The sequence below is a fragment of the Bombina bombina genome, chromosome 2, assembly GCF_027579735.1.
Source record: "Bombina bombina isolate aBomBom1 chromosome 2, aBomBom1.pri, whole genome shotgun sequence".
NCBI lineage: Eukaryota > Metazoa > Chordata > Amphibia > Anura > Bombinatoridae > Bombina > Bombina bombina.
In genome coordinates, this window is record NC_069500.1 from 1,254,096,839 (window position 1) to 1,254,122,892 (window position 26,054).

The following is a 26,054-nucleotide window of genomic DNA, read 5'->3' on the forward strand; positions in this document are numbered from 1 at the left end:
ATTAACCCCTAATCTGCCGTCCCCGCTATCGCTGACCCCTGCATTTTATTATTAACCCCTAATCTGCCACTCCGTACACCACCGCAACCTTTATTATAGCTATGTACCCCTAATCTGCTGCCCCTAACACCGCCGACCACTATATTATATTTATTAACCCCTAATCTGCCGCCCCCAACGTCGCCTCCACCTACCAACAATAATTAACCCCTAATCTGCCGACCGGACCTCACCGCTACTATAATAAATGTATTAACCCCTAATCCGCCTCACTAACCCTATAATAAATAGTATGAAACCCTAATCTGCCCTCCCTAACATCGCTGACACCTAACTTCAAGTATTAACCCCTAATCTGCCGACCGGACCTCACCGCTACTCTAATAAATGTATTAATCCCTAAAGCTAAGTCTAACCCTAACACTAACACCCCCCTAAGTTAAATATAATTTAAATCTAACGAAATAAATTAACTCTTATTAAATAAATTATTCCTATTTAAAGCTAAATACTTACCTGTAAAATAAACCCTAATATAGCTACAATATAAATTATAATTATATTGTAGCTATTTTAGGATTAATATTTATTTTACAGGCAACTTTGTATTTATTTTAACCAGGTACAATAGCTATTAAATAGTTAAGAACTATTTAATAGCTACCTAGTTAAAATAATTACAAAATTACCTGTAAAATAAATCCTAACCTAAGTTACACTAGCAATAAATTAATTAAATAAAATACCTACAATTATCTACAATTAAACCTAACACTACACTATCAATAAATAAATTAAATAAAATACCTACAAATAAATACAATTAAATAAACTAACTAAAGTACAAAAAATAAAAAAAGCTAAGTTACAAAAAATAAAAAAAATAATTACAAACATAATAAAAATATTACAACAATTTTAAGCTAATTACACCTACTCTAAGCCCCCTAATAAAATAAAAAAGACTCCCAAAATAAAAAAATGTCCTATCCTATTCTAAAATAAAAATAGAAAAGCTCTTTTACCTTTACCAGCCCTTAAAAGGGCCTTTTGCGGGGCATACCCCAAAGAATTCAGCTCTTTTGCCTGTAAAAAAAAAACATACAATACCCCCCCCAACATTACAACCCACCAGCCACATACCCCTAATCTAACCCAAACCCCCCTTAAATAAACCTAACACTAAGCCCCTGAAGATCTTCCTACCTTGTCTTCACCATGCCAGGTATCACCGATCGCTCCAGGCTCCGAAGTCTTCATCCAAGCCCAAGCGGGGGCTGGCGATCCATCATCCGGCTGAAGTCTTATATCAAGCGGCGGCTGAAGAGGTCCAGAAGAGGCTCCAACCATCTTCTTCCAAGCGGTGACAAGCGGCTCCATCTTGAAGACCTCCGGCGCAGATCCATCCTCTTCTTGCGACGTCCTAAGTCCGAATGAAGGTTCCTTTAAATGACGTCATCCAAGACGGCGTCCCTCGAATTCCGATTGGCTGATAGGATTCTATCAGCCAATCGGAATTAAGGTAGGAAAAATCTGATTGGCTGATGGAATCAGCCAATCAGATTCAAGTTCAATCCGATTGGCTGATCCAATTGATAGAAGACTTCAGCCGGATGATGGATCTCCAGCCCCCGCTTGGGCTTGGATGAAGACTTCTGAGCCTGGAGCGATCGGTGATACCTGGCATGGTGAAGACAAGGTAGGAAGATCTTCAGGGGCTTAGTGTTAGGTTTATTTAAGGGGGGTTTGGGTTAGATTAGGGGTATGTGGGTGGTGGGTTGTAATGTTGGGGGGGTATTGTATGTTTTTTTTACAGGCAAAAGAGCAGTTTTCTTTGGGGTATGCCCCGCAAAAGGCCCTTTTAAGGGCTGGTAAGGTAAAAGAGCTTTTCGATTTTAATTTTAGAATAGGGTAGGGCATTTTTTTATTTTGGGGGGCTTTGTTATTTTATTAGGGGGCTTAGAGTAGGTGTAATTAGTTTAAAATTGTTGTAATATTTTTATTATGTTTGTAATTATTTTTTGTATTTTTTGTAACTTAGCTTTTTTATTTTTTGTACTTTAGTTACTTTATTTAATTGTATTTATTTGTAGGTATTTTATTTAATTTATTTATTGATAGTGTAGTGTTAGGTTTAATTGTAGATAATTGTAGATATTTTACTTAATTAATTTATTGATAGTGTAGTGTTAGGTTTAATTGTAACTTAGGTTAGGATTTATTTTACAGGTAATTTTGTGATTATTTTAACTAGGTAACTATTAAATAGTTATTAACTATTTAATAGCTATTGTACCTGGTTAAAATAAATACAAAGTTGCCTGTAAAATAAATATAAACCCTAAAATAGCTACGATATAATTATAATTTATATTGTAGCTATATTAGGGTTTATTTTACAGGTAAGTATTTAGCTTTAAATAGGAATAATTTATTTAATAAGAGTTAATTTATTTTGTTAGATTTAAATTATATTTAACTTAGGGGGGTGTTAGGGTTAGGGTTAGACTTAGCTTTAGGGGTTAATACATTTATTAGAGTAGCGGTGAGGTCCGGTCGGCAGATTAGGGGTTAATACTTGAAGTTAGGTGTCAGCGATGTTAGGGAGGGCAGATTAGGGGTTAATACTATTTATTATAGGGTTATTGAGGCGGGAGTGAGGCGGATTAGGGGTTAATAAATTTATTATAGTGGCGGTGAGGTCCGGTCGGCAGATTAGGGGTTAATAAGTGTAGGTAGGTGGAGGCGACGTTGGGGGCGGTAGATTAGGGGTTAATAAATATAATATAGGGGTCGGCGGTGTTAGGGTCAGCAGATTAGGGGTACATAGGGATAATGTAAGTGGCGGCGGTGTGCGGTCGGCAGATTAGGGGTTAAAAAATGTAATAGAGAGGCGGCGATGTGGGGGGGCCTCGGTTTAGGGGTACATAGGTAGTTTATGGGTGCTAGTGTACTTTAGAGCACAGTAGTTAAGAGCTTTATGAACCGGCGTTAGCACAGAAAGCTCTTAACTCCTGGCTTTTCACTGCGGCTGGAGTTTTGTCGTTAGATTTCTAACGCTCACTTCAGCCACGACTCTAAATACCGGCGTTAGAAAGATCCCATTGAAAAGATAGGATACGCAATTGACGTAACGGGATCTGCGGTATGGAAAAGTTGCGGCTGGAAAGTGAGCGTTAGACCCTTACCTACACGACTCTAAATACCAGCGGTAGCCCAAAACCAGCGTTAGGAGCCTCTAACGCTTGTTTTGACGGCTAACGCCAAACACTAAATCTAGGCCTTAGTTTTTTGACATACTAATAAACATAGGAAATTACTGTATTTGTTAAAAAGGGAAAATGAGCTTGTATGAGATTGTCAGTCACTCCCTCCATGGAGAAAATGTTAATCAAGCAGTTTAAAATTAACTTTAGATTCAGTTGTTTTAATAAAAACCATAGGTGGGTGGAAGATTTTATATCTGGCAGCTGGAAGAAAGATTAACTTTAGGATAGTTCTAACTATTAGTTTACAATTATAATAGAAACTAACAAAAAGTATTGCACTGAAACATCCAAATGCTAAACAGCAATCAGGTTCTCACCTCAATGAGGCTAGTGCAAATTGGACAAGCTGAAGACCTCCAGCTAGACTCATACCTAAGACAATGGGGTAGATTTATGTAGCTGAGAATGCGGAAACATAAGTTAAGAAGCAGCGGTCTTAAGACGGCTGCTCCTTAACTCATCTGCCACCTCTGAGGCGGCGGACAGCAATCATCCCGATCAGATGATTGACACCCCCTGCTAGCGGCCGATTGGCAGGGGGCGGCATTGCACAAGCATTTTACAAAGAATGCTTGGGCAATGATAAATGCCGACAGCATATGCTGTCGGCATTTAGCGATGTTGGGCGGACATGATCCGCTACAGCGGATCATATCTGCCCCCATCTTAATAAATCGGCTCCAATAAGTCTACAGCACCATATAGATTCAAGCATAAAAAACTTAAATTATGCTTACCTGATAATTTTCTTTTCTTCTGATGGAAAGAGTCCACAGCTGCATTCATTACTTTTGGGAATTAAAAACCTGGCCACCAGGAGGAGGCAAAGACACCCCAGTCAAAGGCATAAATACTCCTCCAACTTCCCTCATCCCCCAGTTATTCTTCTGCAGAACAAGGAACAGTAGAAGAAATATCAGGGTGAAAGTGCCAGAAGAATAAATAACGACGCCACACATAAAAAATACGGGTAGGAAGCATAATTTAAGTTTTTCTTCTTAAATGGAAAGAGTACACAGCTGCATTCATTACTTTTGGGAAAACAATACCCAAGCCACAGAGGACACTAAATGCCAAGATGGGAGGCCCATTCTGAGGGCACCAATCCTGAACTACTAACCAATAAAAACCCTGCAGAGAAAACTTTGAAAAGTCCCAAGGACACTGCCCTGCAGATAGTCCAGAAGCCTAGCTAGAGACCACAAAATCGGACTCAACTGAGCCAACAGTCCTCCAGTCAGTCCCTCACCAATCACCCCTCACTAATGAAGGGAACTCCGGCCTAAACTCCCAAAGGGATAGGACAAGGAAGAACCGGAGGGAAACTGAAAGGTAACCACAAAATTCATAGAAGGAAAACCCCCAATAGCAAGCCCAGCTCACAAAGACCCAAATGTGTCCTGACGAACAAAGGGAGGCTACGCCCAGACCAAGCAGAAACCAGAGGTTTAGGACCGGGCATCAGAACAGAGAAACTTCTCTCAACATTGTGCAAAGCACCGAAAGACAACTGAAGACGGAGTCCTCACATCGTCAGAATGTAGAATACTGAAGTATTCCGACACAAAAAATGTGTAACAGACCCAGACGAAAAACCCTGAGTCAAGAACACGCAGCCATCATCAGGATGACACAGAATACTTGCTGAGAAGTAAAAAGCAACCAGCAAGAGAACAGATTGCCAAAAAAAACCTCCCAGACAGAGAGCACACTCTAGGCAATTTAAGCCGCCAGACCTACACATAGGTCTCCAAAAGGAGGAAGCACATAACCTCAATGAGGCCCACTGCACCCCCAAGAATGAGTGGTTACAACCAGAACTAGAAGATGGATTGGAACCCTGGACCTCCTGCTTGCAAGCCCAGGGAGCTAGCAACTATGCCAACCTAGATCCGGAAGATGACAACGCATCTCAGAACTTACTCCCAGCCGGGCCTGCCCAAGCGTCGGCAGGTCTGAACAGGGGAACAGAAGAACCCCAGCACAAGCTCAAAAACGAGCGAAAGAATGGCCACAGCCATCCCAACAGAGCACGGGTGCCAACCCGACTCCTTAGGAACAGACGACAAGGCCGTAGACCCAAAGGAATCTAGCAAAGGGCCCGACATAGTCTCAAGACGGAGACAGCAAGACTCCAGATGGAACGTAACAACCCAGAGAGAATACCCCTCTCTGAAAGGTTAACTCTCAGTTCCAACCTCCTGAATCCAGGAGAAGCCCTAAGAAAAGGACCACACCTCAATAAGAAGGAGAATAAGCCCCCACCCTAAGAAAAAGAATGGGGCCAGAAAGGCAGGGCACCTGCCCACAAGACACAAAGCCAAAGGCTAAAGGAGAGATCAAACCTCCAACGCAAACGAACATGGAAGGAATCCCCCTAAAAATTTTGCTCGCTAACACACATCCAATGTGCAATAGTTGCTGCAGTGACACTGCAAACCCATTCGCCTGCAGAGCAGTGAATCCATAAGGTTACTACAGCAAGCTGACCAAGAGAAACCGACCATACAGTCGTAAGTCAAGTCCAGTGAGTATCGGCACTCAGAAAACCAGGCCAACCATAACACGGTCAATTAGTCAGAGTAAAGGTCATAGCCCAAGTTTCCTGGAACTGGGGAACCCCGAACCAGCCCTAGAGCCTAAAAGTCCTGTAACACCCGCAATGGGATCCACAAGGGAAAATGCTGAGTGAAGCTTCAGCAACCGGAAGCACCACGGTAAAGATAGGTCCAAGCACCCAATTGTTTAAACAAACAATAACCGAGAACTTAACACCCAGTCTGATATAAAAAACAGACCCACAGGGAGATATCAGTGCAATATCCAGATCAACCTGGATAACGAGAATAACTCGCAAGTCCCGATCCAAGGAAGAGACCATTCCTTGCCGAAATCCAACGATCCAAAGGAGCTAAGGCATTAAAAGTCGTACAACAACACTAGAGCCACAGGACCACAAGAAAGGAAATAACTCGAGGCCAAAAACACTCGAGCAAAGGCTGGTCTCCACATCACCTCCATATATCAGAGGGTCACAGAGAGAAAAGGATGTGGAGCATCCCCAGCTCCGGGGAAGAACCCTAAGCAGAGCCCAAAGGAGACCATGCCCAGAGTCCCTAAAAGGGAACAACCATCTCCCGGAGGGAAAACCCGGTCCTTAAAAGGAGACCCAACCCTTACGGAGAAACGGAGGAACCAAAAAGGTCTCATGAAAACAGCTTGATATTACACAGTCAATGTGCAAATAGCCGCAGCTGCTCCCAGAGCCTCAGAAGGCCAAACCACCCAAATCGGCGGCAAGAGGGCGCTAAGCCCTCCAACCCTCCACAGCATGGGGGAGGAAACTCTAGGTCCCGATAATATCAGACAAAAGAGAGAGTGATGCAGCAGGACTCCACTGACCCAGTCAACCAGATTGAGGGCTAATAAAGACTGAAATAATCCTTCCTGCCTCACAGATCCACAGGTCCTCTAGAATGCTTAGCTGAACTTGTTGACAAAAACAAGGAACACAAATGATAATATGAGCACTCTGCGCCTCGACCGGACCAGCCAAGCAGAAACGGCACCACGTGACAAACATAGGACTAACATGTCCCATAACAAACTTCCGCAGAAGTAACAGTGAGTATCGATCCCAGAAAGTTCCTTAAAGAAGCATATAAACAAAAATAAAAGACATCCTAATTGGATAAAAGAAAATATAAGGAAACCCGTAGATTAATGCCCAAGAAGAAACAGGCCTACCTGCAGGACCAGCCAAACGGAACCCTGATCTTCCAACAAAACTGGGAAGGATCTCAATAACAGACAATCAGGATATTACTTCATCCCCTCATGTCTAATGAGGTGAGCCATTCAAAGTAGAAGACTGTGGATTCCCGTATCCGTTAAGGATAGGGTCATCTAAGTAACTGAAAAACATGTCTGAGTAATACGCGTAGGCGTGCTATTCTGTAACGAAAGGCACAACACTCAGGGACAGCTTCACCTGCAGGGAACTGTACAGGCCTTCCCAAGGCCGGGAGACCCGGGACAATAGGGCACGAGAACAATCGCAAATAAACTCCTGGACTCTGGAGATGAATAATTGCCAAAAATATGAAAAACGTGTTGCAACCTCCGGGGAGGAACAAGCTGCCCTGCAAGGAGGGATAAACATAATCTGGGTTATCCGAATGTGTAGGAGGAGGGAGCGGTAGGGAACTCGCTTCTCGGAGGACAGGGCCCCAAGTGGCAGATGGCTCAGCGGTCCCTTGATTCCCTGAGCCCGGGGAACAAGGCGCACTAATACGGCATACTGAACATAACTGATTAACATGTGTCAACGAGGCCAAACCGGATTCTTCACAGGACAAAAAATCTGAATCTGAAATTTGAACAGTCCCAGCATCAGAATCCTCCATAACTGTATAGAGAATATGCAAATATGGACTATAAGAAAAAACAAAAACTAAACAGCACCTGACACCCACAATAGCTGGAGCACTCACCACCTCCTATGAACCAGACCCCTGCGGACCAGAATTTCTCCGTCGCCATGCGGTCAGGAATGTGGAAATAGAAGACCAGAACGTAATCACGCAAAGTCACAAGGTGAACCGTACAGTCCAAAAAAGCATGCCCAACCATAAGGTCGCGTCACTTCTAAAGGCCTTTATGTTCCAAGCCATGAGCCCTGTTAACACTACACATAAGCAGATTGAATCACATAACAAACACGATTAAAAAAAACCCTGTTCAATAATCCCCCTCAGGAGATATTAACCCTTGATTCCAAGATACAAAAGGAGTCCCACTGAGACCCTATAGTCTAGTAAATCCCGCAAGGTAGGCACCTCACCGGAAACATTTGTATGACAGTACATTCATGAAGAAGTAAAATGAAACAATCTTACCGGAATCTATGCCGTGGAAACAGGAACACTGCCCTTCAAGTGTGACTGATAGTAGCATTGCCTCCGCCATGGACTTGAGAGAAGAAAGCAGGCAGCAAAGTGAAGTTTGACAACGCCGATTGCTTGTGGAGCTGTTAAAATGAGTCGGGATGGTTTCTCAGAAAGACCTGCATCTCCGGACTCTAACTTTTATCCAGGCCCTCACTGAGAGACTGATAGGATTACTTAAAGGGACACTGAACCAAATTTTTTTCTTTCGTGATTCAGATAAAGCATGACATTTTCAGCAACTTTCTAATTTACTCCTATTATCAAACTTTCTTCATTCTCTTGGTATCTTTATTTGAAATGCAAGAGCATAAGTTTAGATGCCGGACCATTTTTGGTGAACAACCTGGGTTGTCCTTGCTGATTGGTGGATAAATTCATCCACCAATAAACAATTGCTGTCCCGAGTTCTGAATAAAAAAAAAAAGCTTAGATGCATTTTTCAAATAAAGATAGCAAGAGAACAAAGAAAAATTGATAATAGGAGTAAATTAGAAAGTTGCTTAAAATTGCATGCTGAATCACGAAAGAAAACATTTTGGTTCAGTGTCCTTTTAAAACTCCCGTCCCAAGTCGAAGAGTACTACCCTCCATAAGAGACAAAAAACAAACTTCTGACACTTCTCTGCCAACCTCGACGAAAGACAAAGAATGACTGGGGGATGAGGGAAGTGGGAGGAGTATTTAAGCCTTTGGCTGGGGTGTCTTTGCCTCCTCCTGGTGGCCAGGTTCTGTGATCCCGAAACGTTGCAGCATATCTGTCTGTTTTTATGCTTGAATAAATCTTTTCACATCAAAAAGTATTGCACAATTGTCTAATAATAACATAATTTTCTGAAATCAAATATTGATTGGCTAATTGGCACAACACACTTCTCGTGTAGCCTTTACAAAGTAGGGTTATTAATACTCACAACAAAACATGGACCAGCAGAAGTTTTCAGACACTCTTCCAACAGCCTCATACGAGTCTTCTGAAGTTCAGGGCTATCCCATTCCTCAGGTGGCACTCCCCAATACAAATCTATTACCTGCAACAAGATACATAATACACATGAAATATTAGTATCCAATATTCTATCAATTACAAACATTAAAGGGACATTAAACACTGTGGGCAAGATTACAAGTGGAGCCTTATTTAACGTGCCTGCTCGAGCATTAACTTCGCTAGAAGTAAGCTTTTTGCAATTATATATATATTTTTATATATATATATATATATATATATATATATATATATATATATATATATATATATATACACACACACACAATAGTCATGTTGATTGGAGTAGCCATGTAAGTTCTATGATTTAGATATAAAAAAAACAAGAGTATTGCATTGAGCAATGATACTTTTTTATTGTACTAACTATACATTTATAGGTTGACAAGCTTTCAGAAGAATTCCTCCCTTTCTCAAGTCTGTAGCAATACTGACCAATTCAATGGAATTTAAAGATTATATCTTAAAACACAGGATGGCTAAAAAGAACAGAAAGGGCTAGATTTATCAAAGCTGAGGCGGACAGGGGAGCGTATACGCCTCAGCTCACTTGTAGCGGGGCGAAATTACCCGCAGGTAATCACCATTGCACTCGAGCGCAATTTTGTGCTTGTGTGCAATCCCGCCCCCTGCCCCGCACACAGCCAATCGCGCGTGGGCAGGAGCTGTCAATCTCCTTGGTCGAACTCAACCGCGGAGATTTAATTTTGCCACCTTAGAGGTGGCAAGATATAGGGGTCAATTTCTTAATGTGCAAGCGGACATGATACAATGTAGTGTATCATGTCTGCCGCACATCGATAAATGCAGACAGCATACGCTGTCGGCATTTATCATTGCACCAGCAATTTTTGTGAACTGCTGGTGCAATGCCGCCCCCTGCAGATTCGCAGCCAATCGGCCGCTAGCAGGGGGTGTCAATCAACCAGATCGTATTGGATCGGGTTTATTTCTGTCCGCCGCCTCAGAGCAGGCAGACAAGTTCTTTAGACCGCTGCTTCATAACTTCTGTTTTCGGAGAGATAAAATTTACCCCAAAATCTGTAAATTCCATTGAATTGGTCAGTTTTGCTTCATAAAAATTAACACTTATAATTAGAGGAAAAATAAAAAAAACTTGTTGTGCACTGCACCACTGTGTACTACTACTGATGATTGATGATCTATCTTCTGGGAATCTACACTTGACTCAACTAAATTATATATTAAATAAATATAAATAATAAATATAATATTACATTTATCATCTATCTATCTAGTAAGTAACTGTATATGTCATTCATCCTCTATAATCTATCTACGTACATAATATCTACTACGCAGTACGTAGTAGATATTATTTATATATATTTTGGTAACATTATGTTGAATATAATATATTTTATAATTCACTTCACAATACATCCTACAAGCAACCCTTAATGAACATTTATAAATAAAATATATTGTATTATTGTAATATGTAATCAAACTCAATGTTAAGTGTCACAGAAGTTAAAAAAAAAAAAAAAAAAAATCAGTAAGGCACTTTAAAGTTTATTTTACAATATTCACTTTATTGCTCACAACTTTGAGCTGTCCCACCGCCACACCACTGCTTGACCACCACCACAACACTCCCAGATGACTCCCACACACTCTTCAATCGCTTCCAAAATGCCCGTTTCGCGGGCATTCTCAGGTGCGCCCACGGCTGCACATGGTCCGCCTCTCATCCTCCCTCCACGCCTACGTTTCCATGACGATCTGAAGATTTTTTTTTTTTTTTTAAATTGCGTACTCTTGCGGTTTTAAAACCGCTGCGATTAATCACGGTTTAAAACCGCATCCGCGATTAATCGTGCAGCCCTGATGTGTATATATATATGTATATATATGAGAGCTAGGAAAGGGAGGGCACTCTCAGGATTTATATACATCAAAGTTAGTTTATTGTTTATAACAACAACGTTAGAAAGTCATAAGGATAGGTCGACGTTTCAGCTTACATAGAAGCCTTCATCAAGACAGATGAACAACTCACAACGGCGACTAGCAGCCGCACACAACTCCACCGACAAAATTTCTCATTTGCCGGTGGTGTTGTGTGCGGCTGCTAGTCGCCGTTGTGAGTTGTTCATCTGTCTTGATGAAGGCTTCTATGTAAGCTGAAACGTCGACCTATCCTTATGACTTTCTAACGTTGTTGTTATAAACAATAAACTAACTTTGATGTATATAAATCCTGAGAGTGCCCTCCCTTTCCTAGCTCTTATCTACAATCCATTGAGGATTGCACCCAGGTGCTTCATTATTAGTTGAAGCTGGAGTGCTGGAACACGTGCTAATTGGATATATATATATATATATATATATATATTTCATTAAAATTATGGGGGGAGATAAAAAACTGAAATTAAAATCCTCCATGTCTCAAAATTAAATCAATGTAAATATTTGCATAGGAAATTAGCACATCTAGGCAATTATCCCTGCTTGCTTTTCCTCAGAAATAACTCATATACAATGTTACCAATGCACAAGAGAATTCTGGGTAAGTTATGCAAATTAGATATGCAAATTCTCAGTTTTTTTGCTTCAAAATAATACTGTTTTAACACAGCTATCCTTTTAACAGGATTATTACAGCAAACCAGAAATCACTCACTAGACAGCCTGTTTCTTTCTTTTTGGAACTCATCAGTAGGAGATAGATTTCTGGTTGCTGCATTGGTGAAGCTATTTTCAAGGTTAAACCAAAATTCATTAAAATTATGGGGGGAGATAAAAAACTGAAATTTAAATCCTCCATGTCTCAAAATTAAATTAAATCAATTTAAATATTTGCATAGGAAAATAGCACATCTAGGCAATTATCCCCACTTGCTTTTCCCCAGAAATAACTCATATACAATGTTACCAATGCACAAGAGAATTCTGGGTAAGTTATGCAAATTAGATATGCAAATTCTCATTTTTTTTGCTTCAAAATAATACTGTTTTAACACAGCTATCCTTTTAACAGGAATATTAAAGCAAACCAGAAATCACTCACTAGACAGCCTGTTTCGTTCTTTTTGGAACTAATCAGTAGGAGATAGATTTCTGGTTGCTGCATTGGTGAAGCTATTTTCAAGGTTAAACCAAAATTCATTAAAATTATGGGGGGGAGATAAAAAACTTAAATTAAAATTCTCCATGTCTCAAAATTATAAAGCGGGGATACTTGCCTAGATGTGATAATTTCCTATGCAAATATTTACATTGATGTAATTTTGAGATATGGAGGATTTTAATTTCAGTTTTTTATTTCCCTCCATAATTTTAATGAATTTTGGTTTAACCTTTTGGTTTTGCTGTCTAGTGAGTGATTTCTGGTTTGTGGTAATAATCCTGTTTAAAGGATAGCTGTGTTAAAACAGTATTATTTGAAGCAAAAAACTGACGGCTAGATTTAGAGTTCTGCGGCCAAAGGGGTGCGTTAGCTACGCGTGCTATTTTTCTCCCACACCTTTTAAATACCGCTGGTATTTAGAGTTCACAGAAGGGCTGCGTTAGGCTCCAAAAAGGGAGCGTAGAGCATATTTACCGCCACTGCAACTCTAAATACCAGCGTTGCTTACGGACACGGCCAGCTTCAAAAACGTGCTCGTGCACGATTCCCCCATAGGAAACAATGGGGCAGTTTGAGCTGAAAAAAAACCTAACACCTGCAAAAAAGCAGCGTTCAGCTCCTAATGCAGCTACATTGTTTCCTATGGGGAAACACTTCCTAAGTCTGCACCTAACACTCTAACATGTACCCCGAGTCTAAACACCCCTAACCTTACACTTATTAACCCCTAATCTGCCGCCCCGCTATCGCTGACCCCTGCATATTATTATTAACCCCTAATCTGCCGCTCCGTACACCGCCGCCAGCTACGTTATCCCTATGTACCCCTAATCTGCTGCCCCTAACATCGCCGACCACTATGTTATATTTATTAACCTCTAATCTGCCGCCCCTGCTATCGCTGACACCTACATATTATTATTAACCCCTAATCTGCCGCTCCGTACACTGCCGCAACATACATTATAGTTTTGTACCCCTAATCTGCTGCCCCTAACACCGCCGACCCCTATATTATATTTATTAACCCCTAATCTGCCCCCCACAACGTCGCCGCCAGCTACCTACAATAATTAACCCCTAATCTGCCGACCGGATCTCGCCGCTACTCTAATAAATGGATTAACCCCTAAAGCTAAGTCTAACCCTAACACTAACACCCCCCTAAATTAAATATAATTTAAATCTAACAAAATAAATTAACTCTTATTAAATAAATTATTCCTATTTAAAGCTAAATACTTACCTGTAAAATAAACCCTAATATAGCTACAATATAAATTATAATTATATTGTAGCTATTTTAGGATTAATATTTATTTTACAGGCAACTTTGTATTTATTTTAACCAGGTACAATAGCTATTAAATAGTTAATAACTATTTAATAGCTAAAATAGTTAAAATAATTACAAAATTACCTGTAAAATAAATCCTAACCTAAGTTACAATTAAACCTAATACTACACTATCAATAAATTAATTAAATTAAAAAAAAAACATACAATACCCCCCCAAACATTACAACCCACCACCCACATACCCCTAATCTAACCCAAACCCCCCTTAAATAAACCTAAAACTAAGCCCCTGAAGATCTTCCTACCTTATCTTCACCATGCCATGTTCACCGATCCGTCCACCGAAGTCTTGATCCAAGCCTCTGAATCTTGATCCAAGCCCAAGCGGGGGCTGAAGAGTGACGTCCACCCTCCGGCTGAAGTCTGGATCCAAGCGGGCAGAAGAGGACATCCGGACCGGCAAACATCTTCATCCAAGCCGCATCTTCTATGTTCTTCAATCCGATGACGACCGGCTGATCTTCAAGACCTCCAGCGCGGATCCATCCATCTTCACCGACGACTTCCCGATGAATGATGGTTCCTTTAAGGGACGTCATCCAAGATGGCGTCCCTCGAATTCCGATTGGCTGATAGGATTCTATCAGCCAATCGGAATTAAGGTAGGAAAATTCTGATTGGCTGATGGAATCAGCCAATCAGAATCAAGTTCAATCCGATTGGCTGATCCGATCAGCCAATCAGATTGAGCTCGCATTCTATTGGCTGTTCTCATTCGTCGGGAAGTCGTCGGTGAAGATGGATGTTCCGCGTCGGCGGGATGAACATGCATCCAGAAGAAAGATGATTGAAGATGCTGTTGATAGAAGACTTCAGTCGGATCATGGACCTCTTCAGCTCCCGCTTGGATGAAGACTTCAGCCGGATCATGGACATCTTCAGCCCCCCGCTTGGGCTTGGATCAAGACATCGGAGCCAGGACGGATCGGTGTGATACCCGGTGAGGTGAAGATAAGGTAGGAAGATCTTCAGGGGCTTAGTGTTAGGTTTATTTAAGGGGGGTTTGGGTTAGATTAGGGGTATGTGGGTGGTGAGTTGTAATATTGGGGGGGTATTGTATGTGTTTTTTTTACAGGCAAAAGAGCTGAATTCTTTGGGGCATGCCCCGCAAAGTGCCCTTTTCAGGGCTGGTAAGGTAAAAGAGCTTTGAACTTTTTTAATTTAGAATAGGGTAGGGCATTTTTTTATTTTGGGGGGCTTTGTTATTTTATTAGGGGGCTTAGAGTAGGTGTAATTAGTTTAAAATTGTTGTAATATGTTTCTAATGTTTGTAAATCTTTTTTTATTTTTTGTAACTTAGTTCTTTTTATTTTTTGTACTTTAGTTAGTTTATTTCATTGTATTTATTTGTAGATATTGTATTTAATTAATTTATTGATAGTGTAGTGTTAGGTTTAATTGTAGATAATTGTAGGTATTGTATTTAATTAATTTATTGATACTGTAGTGTTAGGTTTAATTGTAACTTAGGTTAGGATTTATTTTACAGGTAATTTTGTAATTATTTTAACTAGGTAACTATTAAATAATTATTAACTATTTAATAGCTATTATACCTGGTTAAAATAATTACAATGTTGCCTGTAAAATAAATATTAATCCTAAAATAGCTACAATATAATTATAATTTATATTGTAGCTATATTAGGGTTTATTTTACAGGTAAGTATTTAGCTTTAAATAGGAATAAGTTATTTAATAAGAGTTAATTTATTTCGTTAGATTTAAATTATATTTAACTTAGGGTGGTGTTAGGGTTAGGGTTAGACTTAGCTTTAGGGGTTAATACATTTATTATAGTAGCGGTGAGATCTGGTCGGCAGATTAGGGGTTAATAATTGTAGGTAGGTGGAGGCGACGTTGGGGGCGGCAGATTAGGGGTTAATAAATATAATATAGGGGTCGGCGGTGTTAGGGGCAGCAGATTAGGGGTACATAGGGATAATGTAGGTTGCCTCGGTGTACGGAGCAGCAGATTAGGGGTTAATAATAATATGCAGGTGTCAGCGATAGCGGGGGCGGCAGATTAGGGGTTAATAAATATAACATAGTGGCCGGTGATGTTAGGGGCAGCAGATTAGGGGTACATAGGGATAACGTAGCTGGCGGCAGTGTACGGAGCGGCAGATTAGGGGTTAAAAATTTTAATAGAGTGGCGGCGATGTGGGGGGACCTCGGTTTAGGGGTGTATAGGTAGTTTATGGGTGTTAGTGTACTTTAGAGCACAGTAGTTTAGAGCTTTATAAACCGGCGTTAGCCCAGAAAGCTCTTAACTACTGACTTTTTTCTGTGGCTGGAGTTTTGTTGTTAGATTTCTAACGCTCACTTCAGCCAAGACTCTAAATACCGGCGTTAGAAAGATCCCATTGAAAAGATAGGATACGCAAATGGCGTAGGGGGATCTGCGGTATGGAAAAGTCGCGGCTGCAAAGTGAGCATTAGACCCTTTCCTGACTGACTCCAAATACCAGCGGGCGGCCAAAACCAGCGTTAGGAGCCTCTAACGCTGGTTTTGACGGCTACCGCCCAACTCTAAATCTAGGCCTGAGAATTTGGATATCTAATTTGCATAACTTACCCAGAATTCTCTTTTGTGCATTGGTAACATTGTATATGAGTTATTTCTGGGGAAAAGCAAGCGGGGATACTTGCCTAGATGTGCTAATTTTCTATGCAAATATTTACATTGATTTAATTTTGAGACATGGATGATTTTAATTTAAGTTTTTTATTTCCTCCCATAATTTTAATGAATTTTGGTTTAACCTTGAAAATAGCTTCACCAATGCAGCAACCAGAAATCTATCTCCTACTGATGAGTTCCAAAAAGAACGAAACAGGCTGTCTAGTGAGTGATTTCTGGTTTGCTTTAATAATCCTGTTAAAAGGATAGCTGTGTTAAAACAGTATTAATTTGAAGCAAAAAAACTGAGAATTTGCATATCTAATTTGCATAACTTACCCAGAATTCTCTTGTGCATTGGTAACATTGTATATGAGTTATTTCTGGGGAAAAGCAAGCGGGGATACTTTCCTAGATGTGCTAATTTCCTATGCTAATATATATATATATATATATATATATATACACACAGTGTATTTATACATACATATATATTATATAAATACATACATACATACACACATATATATATTTATATACACACACACATATATATATATATATATATATATATATATATACTGTATATACACAGTATAAATATATAAATATATATATATATATATATATATATATATATACATACACGCTGTATATAAACATATAAACATGCACACCAAGACAAAATGTGATTTTTAATATTTGTGGTTAAATCTAAACAAAATACTTCTAAAATTATAGCTCTGACATGGCACAGAATATATCTTAGGCACAACCTAATCCTCTGGATTTGTCTCCAAAAGCAGTTGGAACATAGTTAAAGGGACATGCCACCCACATTTTTTCTTTTATGATTTAGAAAGAGAATGCAAAGTTAAACATTTTTCTAATTTACTTATATCATCTAATTTGTTTTATTCTCTTGATATTCTTTGATGAAAAGCATATCTAGATATGCTCACTAGCTGCTGATTGGTTGCTGCACATAGAAGCATTGTGTGATTGGCTCACCATGTGCATTGCTTTTTCTTCAACTAAGGATATTTAAAAAATGAAGCAAAATAAATAATGGAAGTAAATTGTAATGTTGTTTAAATTTCTATTCTCTATCTGAATCATGAAAGAAAGATTTTGGGTTTAGTGGCCCTTTAACTCTGTGAAATAAAATACAAGGCTTTCTACTGAACATGGGAAAGCAATTTCACACTTGTTAGAAACATTACAGTCTGTTCCCTCTCCTCTGTGTGAGATGTAGAGGGACCTTTTTTAGTTTGCTTCTAGATAGTGATGTGATTTCCCATATGCAGAGCACAGGTAAAATCAGCCAGACAGACTCCTGGGGCAATTGCTCTTTAAAGCACAGGATGGCAGGATACTGACTTGAACACAAAACAAATTTAAATGCACAGAGGAAAATACTGTTAACCACTACTCTAAACCATGTTTTGTGATACTGAATTGATTACTGTAACGCAAGTTGCTTCTCTTTATCTTATCTTGTTTCAGATCTTAAGCAACACTTCCTAGTACCTACTGATTATTACATTTGTGATAAAAACATAAAATAAAGGAATTCTAGCAGAGTGCTCCTCAAATGCAGCCATTAAGTAGCAGGTTAAAGAAACAGTGTACTGTAAAATTGGTTCAGATGAATGTGTTTACAATGGTTATACCAGCTGCAGATTTTAAAATGTATGGGAAATAGGTATAATTTTGTATATAAAAAAGTTGTCTCTGCTAATTGAAACCACAACCCAATGAAGGGCCAGATTACGAATGGAGCGCTAATAGTTACGAGTGAGCAATAGGGGTTTATTGCGAGTGTTTCCACACGTTGGGTTTTTTGCTTGTATTACAAGTTGAAAGTAAATATGATCGCTTGGGTGCAAATGAAGTTTAAGCACGTTGGGTTAGCGCATCCTCAGAGCTCTGGTTAACTGTTTCACGAAACAAAAAAAGTGTCACAAAACACATCAAAAATACTTTACAAAGTACAGTTACACTCATAATAACAGTGACTAATAAAAATTACTAAAATAATTTTTTTGCATAAAAACGTTATAGGGGCTCACAGATATGAGGTCTCAGGTAAAAAAAGGCAGGCAAAGGACTTTAAAGGGCTGCTAAACCCAATTTTTTTAATTTAATGATTCAGATAGAGTATGCAATTTTAATCAACTTTGCAATTTACTCCTCTTATCAATTTTTCTTTGTTCTCTTTAACCTTTATGAAACCTGTTTAAGGCAAGTAATTAAAAGGACATGATTTTTTTTTATGATTCAGATAGAATGTCACATTTTAAATAACTTTCAATTTTTTTTCTATGACCTAATTTGTTTTGTTCCCTTTGTATCGGGGTGTTTTACACTTAAACCCATATCACGAATGGCGCGCTGTTTAAATTACCGCAAATTCGTTTACGCAAACTCATGGCAGTTTATGACGTTATTGCAGGTTTCCTCCTAGGATCTGTAGCAAAGATCCTGCAGGGAGTTAAGGAGAGATTCCTTATTTATATATATATATATATATATATATATATATATATATATATATATCTTAAGAGTTTTAATGTATCTATGATACTTTGTAAGGCTTTGTAGCTAATAGTAACACCTCTGGAATAATTTCTGTGAAAGAGAAGTGTTATTAATAAAGCATTTTGATACTTAAATAGGACAGGGTCACCTATTATAAAGTGATACAACATCCAATTTTAAGCTAACAAGTGACCACTAGTGAACTGGAACAATATAGAGGATCATGTAAAACAGTATAGCTGCAGAATATAAGCTGAGAAACACAGATTCAATATAGGCTGAACAAAGATCTAATGTAGTAGAATCAGGAAAAATGCTTATTTAAATAGTTTACCATACCGAGTTCAAGATATGTATACTGGTGCTAAATATTCTACAGTACAGGAGAGGTTAAAACTTGAAGTTTGCCTTAGTGGTCCGGTGCGATGACGTCTAGCACACTGTTTCCATGCTGTGTCAAGCAGAGCTTGTTAGGCAGTGTGGGTGTCAAATACAGTGTTCTAAAATAAGTTGTCTACCGCGTAGGAATGTGACTACTACATCATTTCAGGTGACGTAAATCAGCTGCTTGAGGTTTGTGGCACTCACTGCGCATGCGCTAGAGGCCCAACCTCCTTAAAACAGCTGATGACAGACAGATGACATAAGGTTTCAGCTATGAATTGTCACTATGAGATGCTCGGTGTTCTCAGGGAATGCATTGATGATGATTTCAAGTAGGCCTACAGGAAGCTGGCTCTGAGGTGGCACCAGGGTAAGAGGAAGCTGGGTAGACACTATTATCGCGTTAACCACTTGGCTGTCCGCTCACCCTGAATTAAAGGGACAGTCTACACCAGAATTGTTATTGTTTTAAAAGATAGATAATCCCTTTATTACCCATTCCCCAGTTTTGCATAACCAACACAGTTATAATAATATACTTTTAACCTCTGTGATTATCTTGTATCTAAGCCTCTACAAACTGCCCCTTTTTCAGTTCTTTTGACAGACTTGCAGTCTAGCCAATCAGTGCCTGCTCCCAGATAACTTCACGTTCACGAGCACAGTGTTATCTATATGAAATACGTGAACTAACACCCTCTAGTGGTGAAAAACTGTTAAAATGCAATCTGAAAATAGGTGGGCTTCAAGGTCTAAGAAATTAGCATATGAACCTCCTAGGTTAAGCTTTCAACTAAGAATACCAAGAGAACAAAGCAAAATTGGTGATAAAGGTAAATTAGAAAATTGTTTAAAATGACATGCTCTATCTGAATCATGAAAGTTTATTTTGGCCTAAACTGTCCCTTTAAGTAACAATAAATTGGGGGCAGAGTTAAGCCAGCCATGATGGTGGACACATGAAGGATTAGCTCCGGGTGTAGTTACAGCAAAATTTGAGTGCTTGCTACAGTAAATGTACAGAGAACGGCTCTAAATGTAATCAAAAACAGCCCTTAGTTGCTGCCTGACATTATTTGGCTGTAACAGCTGCACTTCTTGAAGTTGGGGAGAAACAACGCAATGGCGATGTAAGAATGAGGCCTGGAACTAGTTAAGCAGAGAGGAGCCAAACCTTAATCAAGATCTAAGACCTCTCAGACGGAGGATATATGACAGAAGCTCCGGTAAGCTAAAGTATACTTGAAAGGACGATATACACTATAACATAGGGCGGAGGGAGCCTCAACATTATGAAAAGCCATTAGCATGGCAGCGCCACGTGGGAAGCTACTTCTATAGCCGGGGCAAGTTAAGCCACAAGTAATAAGACAATATTAAGACAAATTTGGCTGTATAAGGAGGATAATGAGGGATACGATCGAGCAGGGAGAAAAGCCCTAATGAAGGGAAACGCTGCACAATGAGAGAATACAGTAAGCTAAAGAAATAATATCGACCATAATGCTTTCATAACAGCTCTCAGACTCCATATTTTTGATAACATAAAAGAGGGGGCTCCTTTTCAGATAGCAAAGACGAGAAAAACTCTAATATGTGATAATAAAAGAAAAGTGATATCCACTACTAAGAAAAAGGGACTATATATTCTATAGAGCTCTAACAGCGTTACCCCCCATATATTACTGTGAACTATTCTATTGCTTCTAAGCTACTAAGGAGAAATGGAAAAGGCAGAATAGAATCCTGTTTTTATACCTTTACAATATTTAGCATGGCAGCCAGAAGACAAAACAAATCAGCAACATCACTTAAGACAGTTGCTGTTCAGGATTTTTTCAAACTAACTAAAGGAGATAAAACTAAAGACAAATGAGATCTATTACTAGAAGAGGATATGGAGTCTGATGTGGAATCAACACTGGCTGAGGGATCTTATACCCCAGTCACGAAAGCTGACATTAAAAATCTAGTCTCTAAACAGGACATTACCTCAATTTTTGATAAGATGTGGGAGAAAATGGACACACTTCAGACCACTGTAACAAACAGTTTAGCTGAGATTAAGCAAGATATCTCTAGCCTGGGCACAAGGGTTGAGTCTCTGGAGGAAAAAGGGGAGATCATGGAGGAAGAGATAACGGCAGTCATGCAACAAATTTCTGACCAGCAACAAGAACTAGCTGAAGTGAATGAAAAACTGGAAGACCTAGAGAATAGAAGATCTAATATTAGGCTGAAAGGTATTCCTGAAACTGTAACAACACCAGATCTGACTGCCTATTTATTGCAACTCTTTCAAACGATTACAGGATCTTCGGAGGAAGGAAAGTTCCAGATGGAAAGAGCTCATAGAGCTCTGAGAGCTAAGCCGAGGGACACGGAACCTCCAAGAGATGTGATCACTAAACTACTGAGATTCCCTGAAAAAGAAGAGATTATGACGGCGGCAAGGAAAAACCCTACTTTTAAGTTTAAGGGATCTGTTATACAGCTATATCAGGACTTATGTGTCAAGACGCTACAAAAAAGATCTGCCCTTCGTCCTCTAACACAGCTACTGAGGAAGAATCAAATCATATACAGATGGGGATTCCCCTTTGCCCTCCACATACACCATGAAGGAAAGACAATTACGCTCAAAGAAAAGCAAGATGTTCCAGGGGTCTGTCAGATACTCAAATTGGAATGCCCAGAAGTTCCTGACAATCAACAAGATAACAACAGAAGACCTTCCCAACCACAGAGAGGAATCCAGCAAACTGAGAGATGGACAAAAGTATCCAAAAGAAAACAAAGACCTTGATGGACTGACCAGAGACAGAAATGTGACATTATATATCTATATATTTGTGTTTCTCTGCCTTCTTCTATAGCAGAGATGAGGTAACATAATTAAGGAGCATACGGCTTCTGATTCACTGTAAGTCTATAAAAGAAAACAGATAGAGCAGTTATTAGCTCCCCGACATGGGGTAAGACCCAGTTTACTCAATGTGAAATGTTTGAAATAGTTCGATTAGTATATTTGAAATAACTAAAAGATAGCTAAGAGTTGATTCATATTTGACATAGTTAAAGGCATCCTGCTTATATCCAAAGCAAGATGCGCCAGTTCGTTTAGATTTTAGAGCACTCATGTTTTACTTTCTTAGGGGTGAAATCTAGTATCTTCTTAACACAACTACCTACTCAATTAGAGAAGAATGTTTGTGTGGAATTTACAACACCAGAGATATGTTAATGATGTATATAATAGAGTGATTATGTTTAAAATTTGGTTGTTTTTTTGTATTTCAAGTACCATTGAGCAGTATAATGAAACATTTTCTCTCCAGAAAACTGAAAATCAGAACGTCAAAAACAGAAGTGAGAATGTGGAGGAAGTACTATACAGGTATAGGGGGATGAGGAGTGGGGAAACTATATATGTCAACTAAGTTACAGATAATCTCCCACAATGTAAGGGGCCTAAACACAGACATAAAGAGGAAAACAGCGATTACACAATACCATAACTTGGGGGCCAAAATCATATTCCTTCAGGAGACACATTTTGTGCACCAGCAAATCCCTAGATACTGGACGAAAAATGTTCTGCAACACTTTCATGCCACTGCTGATAGCAAAAAGAGAGGGGTATCTATTCTCATACACAATTCACTCCAATTCACTAAGGAAGAGGTCATAAGGGACAAGGAAGGAAGGTAACTTATAGTAACATGCAGGGGGAACAAGTCACACTGTGTAACTTATATGCTCCTAATGAGCAACAACATGCTTTCTTTAACAATATATCACACCTGTTAACTCAATGGTCGCAAACAAAAATTATTTTGGCAGGTGACTTTAATATAAATCTAAATGTAACTAGACAAGAAGCTTCACCCAAAGTTACCAGTAAACAGTTAAGACTTAATTCTATCTCTAAATCTATTAAAGGGACAGTATACTGTAAAATAGTTTTTCCCTTAATGTGTTTACAATTGCTTTTTTTACCAACTGCAGAGTAAAAAATTTATGAAAATTAGCTTTTTAAGGTTTATTTCTGTATATTAAAGCTCTGATTTTGTGTTTTGAAGCCACAGCCTAATAAAATAGGTTGAGCTTGTAGGTATAATCAGATTTCATTACTGTATCACATTGTGCACATATACCTGCTTCTTTATCTTATATCTGTCCTTAAAACAATCACCAATACTTTGAGAGAACAATGGAAAATCAACATTTTATTACCTTATCTCTGCTTTATCACACTGGGAGTGTAATTTCTTCTGCTGGCTGTGTTTACAAAGCTTATCTATAGCTGGTACGCGCGGCCACAAACTTTCAGAATAGGTGGGGATACCACATGCTAAATTAACAATTTCAAATGCCAATATAAGGTTAAAGGAGCTACTTGTAAACAATTTAATACACTCCAGCAGGTAAAGTGGATCATTGGGAACAAATTAAAGGGGAGAAATGTTTTGAGTAAACTGTCCCTTTAATGACACACTAGAGAGCCACAATATTTTAGATACATGGACGGCACTGTATGGCCGGACTACAGACCATACATATTACTCACCCGCACATAAAATATATACTAAACTTGATTATATCTATATTAGTCAAATACTGCTACCTAACCTAATATCTTCGAAAATCCACACATCGGTGTGGTCGGACCATTCTATTATTCAAATACAACTGGGAGGAATAATAAATGTAAATAGACAGAGATCATGGACGTTTGACCCAGTACTATTAAAACAGCCTGACATACAAACTAGCATTCTTAAAAATCTTAAAGAATACTGGAGAATTAATGCAAATCCTCTATGTGGTCCGGGCATTACATGGGCAGCCCATAAGCCTTATATTAGAGGGGTGCTGATAAAAGAAAAATCAAAATACATGAAAAAGATCAGAAACTCGGTAGATACTCTACAACGGGACATTGAAGACCTAGAGAGAACACATAGAGCCACAGGGTCCCAAGCAATATTAGAACAGTTGACACAAAAAAGAAAAAAGCTAAATAAAATTCTAAATGATAACTCCCTTAGATCAATACATAAATTGAAAACATTTTATTTTCTACATGCAAACAAACCGGACAGATATTTAGCCCATAGGTTAAGGGAAAGGACGAAAACTATGACCATCAGACAAATCCAAAAAACAGATGGGACAGTAACCTCACACCCACAAGAAATAACAGATTGCTTTGCACAATATTATGAGAAGCTCTATAATGGACACATGGCACAACACACCACACAATCAGAACTTATCAAGTCCCAGCTCTTAGAGAAAGCAGATATGCCCAAATTAGACAAAGAGGGGGTGGAGGCAATGGAGGCAGAGATCACAATGGAGGAAATTAACTTAGCAATAAAAGACCTCAAAAACGGTAAAGCTCCTGGACCTGATGGGTTTTCATGAGAGTGTATTACAAATTATTCAAAACAAACCTGTCAACACATTTACATAAATTCTGCAATGATATTATGAAGGGTGTCCCGATCCCACCAGACCTACTCAGAGCTAAGATAGTAGTAATTTCGAAACCTGGAAAAAGTCCTAAACTACCCCAAAATTACAGACCAATTTCGTTGATCAATCAAGACGTGAAAATCTTCACGAAAATTCTTGCAAATAGGCTTAAGCTATATCTCCCCTCGCTGATTCATCCCGACCAAGTCGGCTTTATTAAGGATAGGGAAGCCCCGGATAATGTACGCCGTACGATAGCCTTGTTGGAATACTTGGGGAGAACAGAAACGCCCTCTCTGCTTCTATCACTAGATGCAGAGAAGGCGTTTGATAGGGTGGATTGGTCATATATGCTAGACATTCTGAAACATGTGGGATTTGGGGATACATTTATTAGAGCTATAGAGAATCTTTACTCAGCACCTTCAGCCACGATAAGAGCAGCAGGATACCAGTCGAGGCCCATTAATATATTAAATGGCACACGTCAGGGATGCCCGCTCTCGCCCCTCCTATTTGCCCTATGTGTGGAACCTCTAGCGGCTTGCATTAGGAATACCAATGATATTAAAGACATCCAACTAGAAAAAGGGGAACACAAATTAACCTTATTTGCGGATGACATCTTACTAACGCTCACAAAACCTTTGAGGTCCCTCCCCAATCTTTATAATTTAATAGATGAATTCTCCAGTATATCGGGGTTTAAAATTAACTCAGACAAATGTGAGGCCCTCCCATTGTCAATACCGAAACATACACAAAAATTAATAGAAACTAACTTTGACTTTAAATGGGCTAAACACTCCATTAAATACCTAGGGATTCACATTACCTCCTCAATAGAAACCTTATTCAAGGCAAATTATCCCCCACTCTTTAAAACTATAAGGAATGATATCAGGAAGTGGAGGAAGGGTAGCTTCTCATGGTATGGTAGACTATCAGCAGTGAAGATGAATGTGCTTCCAAGATTGCTATATTTGTTTAGAGCTCTACCTATCAAAGTGCTGCAAAAGGAGCTGGAGGATCTGCAGTCAGAAATAATTAGATTCATAAGAGGCAATAAAGCGGCCAGAATAGCGGCACACATACTCAAACAGCATAGGGGGCATGGGAGTGCCCAACCTGGTGGACTATTATCAGGCAGCCAGGTTGGCACAGATTCCAATAATAGCTAAGGCCTGGCATTGAAGCAGAGATTGGCGGCTTAAGCAATCCGACAGACATCATATGGAACCCCACCGACCAATTACATAAACCACAACAAAAATTAAAGATAACAGAGGATTCAAAGCAGTTATGGCATCACCTAACCAAGACACTGAAACTTATACCTACGCAATC

General features: G+C 39.2%; 1 protein-coding gene across 1 annotated transcript in view; it reads right to left on the reverse strand.

The window, feature by feature from the left end:
* NWD2 (NACHT and WD repeat domain containing 2) overlaps positions 1–26,054 on the reverse strand; it is a 684,859-nt gene that overhangs the window by 224,423 nt on the left and 434,382 nt on the right. Inside the window, 1 exon segment of the mRNA XM_053704071.1 lies at positions 9,130–9,246. Coding sequence (XP_053560046.1) covers positions 9,130–9,246 — 117 coding nt within the window.